Source organism: Polypterus senegalus, chromosome 14 (assembly GCF_016835505.1).
Source record: "Polypterus senegalus isolate Bchr_013 chromosome 14, ASM1683550v1, whole genome shotgun sequence".
Classification (NCBI taxonomy): domain Eukaryota; kingdom Metazoa; phylum Chordata; class Cladistia; order Polypteriformes; family Polypteridae; genus Polypterus; species Polypterus senegalus.
The window spans coordinates 80,535,641-80,547,722 of record NC_053167.1 but is presented as its reverse complement, the minus strand read 5'-3'; the positions used below and the strand labels follow the sequence as shown (position 1 = coordinate 80,547,722).

Sequence of the window (12,082 nt, the reverse complement as noted above, 5' to 3'; positions counted from 1 at the left end):
GTCATTTATTTAAATGCTGCAGAAGAGTTACATTGTTTCCAATTGTTGCTCTTTATGCGGTTTTCCTCCTATTTCCAAGAAAATGAAAGACACAAAGGTTTTACTTTTTACACAAAACTACTGGCTGCTGCATTTATGGCCAGGCTAAAATAAGAGCCAGGGTTCCAGTGACTGTGAGTTTGCTGCTCTGCTTACTCCTCCCACCATGGACAAGCTGCAAAGGACTCCCAAGTTGATTTACAGAAAAGTGCAATTTCCACATTCCGCCCATCCATTCCTTTCGCAGAATGCACAGACTTGACAAGAGCGCTGAATAAACAATACGCTTCAATAGGATTGTGTGCCGTCCCCCATCCCTGAAGTCTTCCCTGTGTGTCATTAATCTAATGCATTGGGAAAGCACACTTCCCCTGTAAGCCCATACTCTAGAAGGAGCAGATTTATTTGTTCTTTTTCTCAGGTTTTCCTTTGTTTTTTAACCTGCCTCCACAAATATTTGTGAGAAGAACACCACACACAGGAGGAACACAAAGCCATGTTGCATTACAGATCCTGCTTCCTGAGTTCAAATCCCAATCCTGGTTGCAATCTGTGTGTAGTTTTGACATTCTCTCATTGTTTGCATGGAGCTTTTCCTCTGTCCCCTGTTTATAGCACATTATTGCATTTTAGGTTAGGTGATGATTAATATTATTTGAATGAGTCTTTGTGTGCACCAGGCAATGTGCTGTCACCCTATATAGGGTCTCTGCCTTGTCTAACCCTGAATTTTTTTAAACGGTTTTGAGCTGCCAGGTTTTTACTTAGATTTAGTGGACAGTCATGGAGGGAGCAGTATAATGTAATGCAGACCAATAAAAATGAGTAAATTGTTTGAATAGCGTATTTTTTTGCATTAGTATGTGTGAGAGATCCTAGTGCATTTTTTTTTTTTAACTTTGAACTGAAATTGATGCCCCTCTAATGCTGTCTTTGTTCTAGCTTTCTCTGTAATGCTGTTTGTCCAAAATTATTGATTCTAGTTCTGACACAGAATTTTAAACAAGTAATACTATCATAAAGTCAAAATACTAACATTATATATGCAATTACAAATGTGTCATTAATGTGACTTTCAGTCACTTGTATACACTGAGCAATTAACAGGTTTTTAGCACATAACAAACTTCTGAAAGCCATAGTAGAAAAATATGATGTGCAAATATTACAAGAGAGATATTACAATCTACCACATCTATCCTGACTGGAAAATACAAAAATTAGTTAGGTAAATTCTACTTGAGTGTAAATAACAACAACAATACACTAGTCATTGAACAAAGTGATTATAACAGACTTGAAACCCAGGGCAGAAAAATATGTGACAAGCAAATATGACACACATCCAGTCTGTCACAGTTCACAAATCTTTTACCAATATGTATTACAAACATGCCCTTCAGACTGTTTTATCTGAGTTTTTCCATGCCTGTCAAGGCAGCAGAATCTATTAGGAAGCATGATCTGTCACTATGTCTGCTATATTTTGCTTCCCTTAACCTGAATAACAGCAAAATTGTGCACAGTTCCAAATCTTCAGCAACTATAATCACAGGGGGCTTTTTAAAGCTGAGAGATATACAATGTAACATACATATTAAACTAGTAGCAATAAAACTGCAGTGAAAATAAAATTATAGCACAATGCATTTGTTTGTTTTTGTATATCAGACGTTAGCTTTTACCATTTTTTGCTAGGCTCTAGGAATCCCAAATTCCTTTATGTGAAAAGGCAGATTTATAAAAGTATATCTCTGAAATAAATGTGCAAGGTTTTTTTTTTTTCCTTGCTTGGAATGTAATTTCCTAAATAGGTCAGTCTTTATTAAACAATCTGCCTGAAACAGCGATATGTACACAAGAATGTAAACATAAAATAGCATGCATGGCAAGTGTGTGAATACATTAAGATGCCTGACACTGAGCTGTGTTTATATCTTGTATGAAATGCTCTTGCTTTTAATAGACTCCTGAACCCTGTAATTCTAATTCCAGGTAATTGATTGCTTTGAAAATGTTTAAAGACTATGGGGCTTCACGTGCAGCAACGTCTATATAGAAGGCTACAATTTTGCACCTTGGTAATAATTACATAAATATTTTCTAGAAACCTTCTGTTCCATATTTCACAAGCTAGGAGCTACAAATTGCAGTTAGTCAACTTTTATTCTATAGTGTCTTCATACAAACACATGATCACAAAGCATTTCAACAAGGTCAGAAATTTCTTGAAGTTATGTACATTTTTTAAAACTGTAGATGGCATTTTCCTGATGCTTATTTTTAAAATACAACCTGGCAATATGGACCCCACCCCCTACTCATAAAATATCCAAAATAAACTTTTCCTGATAAATAAGTTTGTCTTTTCAGGAATTTGTTGTGGAGGTAGCTCCAATCTCTGGTTTATGTCACTGTGCTTCTCAGTTTACACAAATGTTGCAAGAACACTACTGGATTACATGTGAAAATGGCAGAAACTTATTCTCTGTTGAATGAGCAGGAAAACACTAATAGGACATTCATTGAAAGTTTAAGGTTATAGCAGATTACCCTTAAATGCCATTTTACATCTTTTCAAAGCTTGTGACTGCAAGTTCTGTTAAATGAATGGGTGGTTGTGAAATAAACACACATTTGATAGAATTCCTCACACAAGTAGTGCTGATCTGCAAATTTCGGCAAAGCATTTTTTGCAGTGAATATGCCATGTTCGCCGGTGGCCATGTTCACTGAATATTTTCCGTAAAATTTTCTATGCAGCCGGCTTAGGCAAACATCTTTTTCCATTTGTCCCATGATGCTTTGCAAGTCCAATGTAACATCACAGAGCTGTAGCAGCCATGCACAGAACTTTCACACATGCCTACAGTAAGATTGTTGCTGTCTTGGTCATTGCTGTATCACAAGCACACAAGGGAAAGAATTGTTTCAGCTATTGAATTGTAGTGAAACCACTCCTTCCCTGTCCACTGAACAGTGATGTATGATTTTTTTCCTAATCTTTAACTGTATTTGTTTCTTCTACTTGTGGTAGTTTCAATCCCCCCGGGCACTTCAATTGCTGTATGTGGCTAGTCCCATGCACTTTGGTGCATGGGTAATGTGTGCCCCAAGATTAGCATTCTCTCCGTGCAATGATCAATATTTTATTTAATGACATATCAAACTTTTCCCAAACTCTCAAGGACACTTACAAGATCATTGCACCATTATAATGCACTCAAAACAAGTTTGGTTCCTCCTTCTCCATTCACTTCAGTGCATTTCACAGAGTTTGATGAAATATTTGGCCATTTATGTAATTTTGCCAAACTTGAGGTGAAGATGATTTGGTGGGGTTTGCTCATCACTATTAAAATGATAAACATATAATATTTATCTGTTAGTCCAGAGATGGACAAGTAGCATACCTAGGGCTGGTTCCTACCTTGTGCTTCATGCTGCTAGGTAAGGTTTTACTCCTCATGAGTCTTGGCTGGATTAATAGATGAAACCACAACCTCCTCTTAATTGAAAATTAATTGTAACTTAACCAGAGTACTCTGATTTTCAAGGTGTTTTTTTTTCTTTTATTGTAGATGAATTAATTATCTGAACAGACATTAAACCAGTTCAGGGCAAACATGGCTACTGTCTTAAAAATCAGATTGCTCTAGTTTAGAACTGCCAGGTGTCATTCATCAGTTTATATTGTGACAGTTCAACAATTTGTGCAGTGCAATGACAAAACGATTATGTATGTACATTGTTTTTGCTATAATCTCAAATATTACAATTGTATTTTAATCTTCTTTGTATTTGTGTAAGAATTTTTTTGATAAAGTAAATGTCAGTTGTCTTTATTAGTTTTTCTATTTGTGTATAATGGGATTTGCATTCATCATCTGTACATAAAGGACTTGTCACAGTATGCTTGCTTTCTGCATAAGCATTTTTCTATGGTTTGAAAGACCATTTAAACGGAAACAAATTTTAACTTACAAAAGTTATTTACACATAACTGAAAAACACTTTTTTCCCCACTTGTTTTCACGCCATGGAAACATCACTATGTGTAATCTATTGAGCAAAATATTTTCCCACGGAATCCACCAGCTGGGAATCCTGTTTGGTCTATCAAAACTGAACATTGTTTTGCAGGCCAAGTTAAGCAATTTATAACTTTGGACTGTGCACTAGGGTGGGAGACAGCTTTAGCATGTGCAGAGGAAGAGAATGAGGAAAACTGGCTGTCTTAATGCCAGCTAGAGAAGCATTCCACCTATCTGATGTCACTGATCAGCATCTGTTGAAGCTGTTACACATCACTAGCACTAACAAATTTTGACAAGCTCTTCTGTACGGCTCCTTGCACTTATTCCTGCATTGCTGCATTAAAAACCTTGATATGTTCACAGGCCTCATTTAGTGTTCTGAAAGACGTGTCCATTACCATACAAGTAATATTTTTAGTGTAATAATTGTACAGTAACGTCCACCTATGATTTGAAGAGGAGATGTATAAAGCTCTCTTGGTCCACTAACTTTGACTTTTTTTCTTTTTTGATTATGTCAAGTTGTTTACATTGTTATTATGCAGATTTTAGTGACTTTTATTTCTGTTTTATACTGAGTATTTCAGGAAGAGATGTACCATTTCCCAAAATAAAAAACCCTAATATGCAAGTGAGTTTTGGAGATTATAATATAATTACAAATCAGGAGCATATTTTAACTCTCCAGATATGATTTAAATATTAAAAAATATTTATGTACATTTATGTGGTAAAACATTTAATGTGTTTTTTCTGTGCTTCACTTTTTATAGAATGCAACTGTAATGGAAACTCTCGTGAATGTAAATTTGACCCAGACCTTTACCGTGAAACTGGTCATGGAGGCCGATGTGTGAACTGTGCTGATAACACAGATGGTCCAAACTGTGAACGCTGCCGTGACAACTACTACAGGCAAGGAGGAGATGGGCGTTGTCTATCCTGCAGCTGTAATCCAGTTGGTGAGTAACACTCAGCCCGGCTGAGCTGTCAGCCAAGCTACTTTGTACAAGTAGTTTTTAGATAAACTCTGACAGGTCTGCTGGACAAGGAAAGACTGAAAATAATTCAAGGATCTGCAGTTTTATATTAGGGCCAAATATAAAGGTTCTCATGTCTATTCATATGGCTTTCATGAAACCTTTTCACAAATATGCTTGCATCTAGGCAAACTGCAGTTTTACTGGTTTCTACCATTCGAGAAAATAAGTTATTTATTGCAAATGTCAGTGACACTGAAATATGATTTTGCACTGTTTCTGGTTTATGTTCTTTATACAGACTTTTTCTCTTTCATTGTGTTTCTTGTATAGTGATAACTAGAATCATAAGGAGGTCATTTGTAGTACATACAGTGGTGTGAAAAACTATTTGCCCCCTTCCTGATTTCTTATTCTTTTGCATGTTTGTCACACAAAATGTTTCTGATCATCAAACACATTTAACCATTAGTCAAATATAACACAAGTAAACACAAAATGCAGTTTTTAAACGATGGTTTTTATTATTTAGGGAGAAAATAAATCCAAACCTACATGGCCCTGTGTGAAAAAGTAATTGCCCCCTTGTTAAAAAATAACCTAACTGTGGTGTATCACACCTGAGTTCAATTTCCGTAGCCACCCCCAGGCCTGATTAATGCCACACCTGTTTCAATCAAGAAATCACTTAAATAGGAGCTGCCTGACACAGAAAAGTAGACCAAAAGCACCTCAAAAGCTAGACATCATGCCAAGATCCAAAGAAATTCAGGAACAAATGAGAACAGAAGTAATTGAGATCTATCAGTCTGGTAAAGGTTATAAAGCCATTTCTAAAGCTTTGGGACTCCAATGAACCACAGTGAGAGCCATTATCCACAAATGGCAAAAACATGGAACAGTGGTGAACCTTCCCAGGAGTGGCAGGCCGACAAAATTACCCCAAGAGTGCAGAGACGACTCATCCGAGAGGTCACAAAAGAACCCAGGACAACGTCTAAAGAACTGCAGGCCTCACTTGCCTCAATTAAGGTCAGTGTTCATGACTCCACCATAAGAAAGAGACTGGGCAAAAACGGCCTGCATGGCAGATTTCCAAGACGCAAACCACTGTTAAGCAAAAAGAACATTAGGGCTTGTCTCAATTTTGCTAAGAAACATCTCAATGATTGCCAAGACTTTTGGTAAAATACCTTGTGGACTGATGAGACAAAAGTTTAACTTTTTGGAAGGCAAATGTCCTGTTACATCTGGCGTAAAAGGAACACAGCATTTCAGAAAAAGAACATCATACCAACAGTAAAATATGGTGGTGGTAGTGTGATGGTCTGGGGTTGTTTTGCTGCTTCAGGACCTGGAAGGCTTGCTGTGATAGATGGAACCATGAATTCTACTGTCTACCAAAAAAATCCTGAAGGAGAATGTCCAGCCATCTGTTCTTTAACTCAAGCTGAAGCGATCTTGGGTGCTGCAACAGGACAATGACCCAAAACACACCAGCAAATCCACCTCTGAATTGCTGAAGAAAAACAAAATGAAGACTTTGGAGTGGCCTAGTCAAAGTCCTGACCTGAATCCAATTGAGATGCTATGGCATGACCTTAAAAAGGCGGTTCATGCTAGAAAACCATCAAATAAAGCTGAATTACAACAATTCTGCAAAGATGAGTGGGCCAAAATTCCTCCAGAGCGCTGTAAAAGACTCATTGCAAGTTATCGCAAACGCTTGATTGCAGTTATTGCTGCTAAGGGTGGCCCAACCAGTTATTAGGTTCAGGGGGCAATTACTTTTTCACACAGGGCCATGTAGGTTTGGATTTTTTCTCCCTAAATAATAAAACCATCATTTAAAAACTGCATTTTGTGTTTACTTGTGTTATATTTGACTAATGGTTAAATGTGTTTGATGATCAGAAACATTTTGTGTGACAAACATGCAAAAGAATAAGAAATCAGGAAGGGGGCAAATATTTTTTCAAACCACTGTATTTCTCTGCAGGTGGTCCCATCAATATTTCTGGCTAAGTTTATTTTTCACATCTGTCTTTCTGCCACCTATAGCGCTGAATCCGTTTTTTTTTTTAAAAAGGCTCAACATTTAAATTATCAGGAGTACTAAATGTATTTTAATTAATATTCATTGCAGAATTCTTTTCACATCCTCTGTGCATTGCATGTGGATTATTATGATTTTTAGGAAAGTATAAAAAAATATGAAATTAATTTTAAAATCTACCAATCTAGCTATGTCCAGATTATAGTATAATTTTATTAAAATGATTAATAATTTGCATTCTGCTAACATATAGTACTGAATTCAGGTTTGGTATATCCAGTGTCTGAATTGGGCGAAATCCTCCTACCAGCCTATATTTAGAAAAACAATGTCTTTTCACCAAGTGTTTGCACATCCCAAGTGCAACAAATCCCAGCAGGACTATATGTATATAATCACAATGTATAGTCTAATGGATGTAGACTATATAACCACTACTGAAATATGCAGTGTATGAATGCTGCGAAATAACAGAATATTGTTGTCTGACTAGAACTTTTGAATAAAGGATTCATTTAAAAGAAGCCATTATGAAAAATTCCATTTTAATCAGAGAAGTAAGAATAAACTCGGGATGGAATACACGTCTTTCTCATGAAATTCACATACTCATATTGGTTCAATATGTAATCAGCGTTTAACCCACCAGGTATATGGAGGAAACATTATTACCTAGAAACACCCAAAGGACAAATGTGCAAAGTCCACAAGATGAGCTAATGGAATAGAAATTGAACACGGGGCCCTGCAATTATGAGGCAACAGAAGTAGTTATTTGTCTAAGTAACATCAAAACAGTATTGGCAGTGAAGATGTGATATTTCAAGTAGCACTTAAGAATATAATTAAACTGCAAAAACTAATGGGTCATCTTAAAGTTAAGGATATGCCATACCTGATCTTCTGTAATACACAATAATCATATTTTTGTTCATATCCTAAGTGTATGTATATAACTACACTTTGATAATATTTTTTAGAGTGTTAGAGGCTTTCAGTTTATATTACATACAGTGTAAATTATTAACTGTTGTTTGAAAATATAATTTGCAATTATTACTCTTCAGGGTCCTTGAGCACACAGTGCGATATCTACGGGCGTTGCAGTTGTAAAGCAGGAGTGATGGGAGAGAAATGTGATCATTGCCAGCCAGGATATCACTCACTCACAGAGGCTGGTTGTAGGTAAGCTCGATGAGGCAAATGGAGTTGTTAATTGCATGAGGATTGGTTTACACTTGCACAGAGAATCGCTAAACCATATGTGCAAACATCAATTTTCAAGTCATCTCAGTCCAATCGTATTGTTGTGGGAAGTGTATTACGTGTTCTGATTCATATTCTACTCAAATGTTTCACATGAATAATTAATATCTAAATTTGTATAATGTCTGCTCTTTGAGAGTGATATGCAGATATAAAGGTGTGTAATTTGCATGTTTACAGACGCATTGGCTAAACTGCATAATCTTTAAGATTTAAGTTATGTATTCAGATATTCTGTTTCATCCTGATAGTTTGGGAATCTGGGGTAGAGTGTGCATATGTTTTAACAAGGTGCATTTGTGTGGCTCTTATCTCGTATATAGGTTTCAATACATCACATAGAAGTGACCCAACATGGAGTATTACTCATACTCAAGTGCAGCCTCTAGCCTCTTCCAGCCCCTGAGACTAACAGCCTTGTAACAAGCTGAGATGCTTTTACTTAGCAACTGCTGGTCCCTCTGCTATGGCACCCCTGACAAGCATGGGAGTGATCAATCATCCATTTAGTGGTTAATGTCAACCTTTAATCTAGAAACCCACTGCACTGATCAGTTCTGGGCACTTTCCTATCTGACCTAGACTGGAAAAAAAATGTTTGATCAGCCTTTTGACACATTTATTTGAGATAAGTAAAGCCATACAACAGAATCTTGAAACAACAATCACCCACACTGCACTGAGAGCATTTAATACACTAAGGAAGAGAGATCATGAGAATGCATCTTTTATTATCCATCCATTATCCAAACCGCTATATGCTAACTACAGGGTCACGGGGGGGTCTGCTGGAGCCAATCCCAGCCAACACAGGGCGCAAGGCAGGAAACAAACCCCGGGCAGGGTGCCAGCATCTTTTATTAATTTGATAAAATTTGAATTGAGTAAGTATTCAGAACAATTAAGCATACAGTAAGTAATGTTTCATGTTCAATGCAATTTTAGCAGCACCAGCAGCCCCAAACCATTTTGCACTTGCAGTACCAATTGTCTTACAGAGCTCAGCTGTGGGCAATTTTGGTTATTCATCATCATTGTTTGAAATAGAATGGTAACATTAGTAAGTTGTTAATGAGTTACTAAGTAATAGAGAAAAAATATACAAAGAAAATACACAGGGTAACAAAATGACACTGTAAAAAAAAAATATATATATATATATATTATGTATGGAGTCACATAGAATCATATAAAACTAAAGCTCTTTTTTTCCTACCACAAAAATAATAAATATCCTTTATTTCTGACCTGAAATAGAAGAGAAGAATGGTTAGAAACTATGGAGGGTATGTGTTAAAAAACAGATCAGGCACAAGGAAAGATAAAAAAAATAAACACAAACTCCATAGACAAGTGAATTAGATGAATAAAAATATAATAAAATAAATAAGAGTAAATATGACCCTTATGCATCATTAAAAGCAATTACTGATATTAATACTCAAAATAATTTGCATTTTTTCTTATTTTCCTCTATCTTTTCAAATTTATAGCAGAATTATTATCTGCTTACTACTACACATCCATTTGGGTTTTCTTTATACAGTATATCCTTTATCAGTCTTATATTTAGATTTGAAACAAGTTTAGCAGAATGTATTTCAATGATTTCTATGAATGGTCTGGTATGTTTTGTGTACATGTAAGGTTTAGATGCCATTTTTAATTAACTGGATGAATTAGATCATTGTGAATATCCAACATGCAGTTGCTGGTTAACTATTTCGTATTGTAGTACTATTACACCTCTTTTTTTTTTAACCGTTTATGGAGAAATGTTCTGAAACATATTGGTCTGATTATTCTTGTGTAGAATTTCTCTCTCATCTTTGGTACCACATAATATAATTTCTTTGTCCTGGTACTTGTCATATTTGATGATGAATACTCTAGCAGAACCAGGTAATTGGAAAATAGTTTAGTAACGAAGACATACTTAAAATATTTGCATTGATAGATTCAAACCCCTGAGAGAGTCCAAAAGCAAAATTTTTGAACCTAGCCCAATAAAGTGCATTGGGTAGTTATTCTTAGATCTCCCTAACATTGGATTTCTAGAGCAGTAATCAGATAAGGTGTGGGGTAAGACACTGAAACTATGTGCTGATAAATTGGCTGGAGTCTTTCTGGATGTTTTCATCCTTTCTCTACAACTTGCAATGGTCCCTGTCTGCCTCAAATCATCCACTATTGTACCAAAGCCTAAAAAATCAGCGGTCACCTACCTTAATGATTGCCGCCCTGTGGCTGACCCCAGTAATAATGAAGTGCTTTGAGAGAATCATCCTAAAGTACATCAAGGATGCCAACTCTGTTTTGTACAGTAACTTCCACCTATGATTGACAACCATCAGTTCACCTATAGGAGGAACAGATCTACAGAGGATGCCGTCTCAATAGCACTTCACACAGCCCTGACTCATCTGCAGTACCCCAGCACTTATGTTAGGGTGCTATTCATTGATTTTAGTTAAGCGTTTTAACACCGTCATCCCAGACAAGCTGGTACAAAAGCTTCATAATCTGGGTCTGTCCACATTGTTGTCTCTGGATCAGGGACTTTCTCACCAACAGACCTCAGGTGGTTAGAACTGAAGATTGTACATCAGCCACACTTGTTCTGAACACAGGCACGCCACAGGGTTGTGTGCTCAGCCCAGCCTTCTTCCCGTTATTTACGCACGATTGCTCTGCCATCCATGCACCAAATATGGTTGTGAAGTTTGCGGATGATACAACTGTGGTGGGTCTCATATCAGACAGTGATGAGACTCATTAGGGAGAGGAGCTACAACACCTAGCACTGTGGTGCTCAGCCAACAACCTCATATTGAACACCAGCAAGGCAAAAGAGGTCATTGTGGACTATAGGAGGTCCAAAAGAACTGAACATGCTCCTATATTCATACATGAGGAGGCTGTAATGTATGTGAACCATATCAAGTTCTTAGGTATCCACATCACATCGGATCTGACCTGGTCTTTGAGCACATCTCACCTGGTAAAGAAGGCCCAACACAGACTCATCTTTCTCAGAAAGATGAGACATGCTGGATTCTCCTCTCGGTTGCTCACAAACCTCTACAGATCAGCTATAGAAAGCATTCTTTGTCTCAGTATGACAGTGTGGTACAGCAGCTGCACAGGACAGAAAGGACTTGGCACAAGTGGTGAGAACAACACAGGGGATCGGGTGAAGTCTTCTCCTAGACTTGGATTCTGTATATGCCGGAAGCTGTGAAGTCCATCTGCCCCTGCTGATACACACACATACATCTACATCTATCCCAAACCTGCCCCCCTGTAGACATACACACGCACTTTCCCTTGTAATCAAGCACACACACTCTTTTTCCTCTCCTGCAAACCCACGCACGCAGATCACTGGTCTTTGCAGGCGTACTACCTCAGGAAAAGTCTGGACTTGATGATGTTTTATTGCTGTTGTCTTTTATACTTATGGTTATTTTATTATTTATATTGTATTGTGTATTTAAGTATTCTGCCTTGAAGCCGAGTCCTACCAACAAAAATGTCATTATGTGTATACATAATGACAATAAAGAATTCTATCCATCTATCTAATCAATTCTTTGTTGCAGTTGTTATACTCCTGTGGTTCAGCTTTAGTATGCATTTCACAACTTCAGTATGGGTGTTGGTCACATTTATTTTAGACTACATGTTTATTTTAGACTCCATTG

General features: G+C 36.9%; 1 protein-coding gene across 1 annotated transcript in view; it reads left to right on the top strand.

Annotated features, from left to right (window-relative positions):
- lamc1 (laminin, gamma 1) overlaps nucleotides 1-12,082 on the top strand; it is a 183,489-nt gene that overhangs the window by 142,083 nt on the left and 29,324 nt on the right. Inside the window, exons 5-6 of the mRNA XM_039735981.1 lie at nucleotides 4,850-5,038; nucleotides 8,180-8,297. Coding sequence (XP_039591915.1) covers nucleotides 4,850-5,038; nucleotides 8,180-8,297 — 307 coding nt within the window. The remainder of the gene's footprint in view (nucleotides 1-4,849; nucleotides 5,039-8,179; nucleotides 8,298-12,082) is intronic.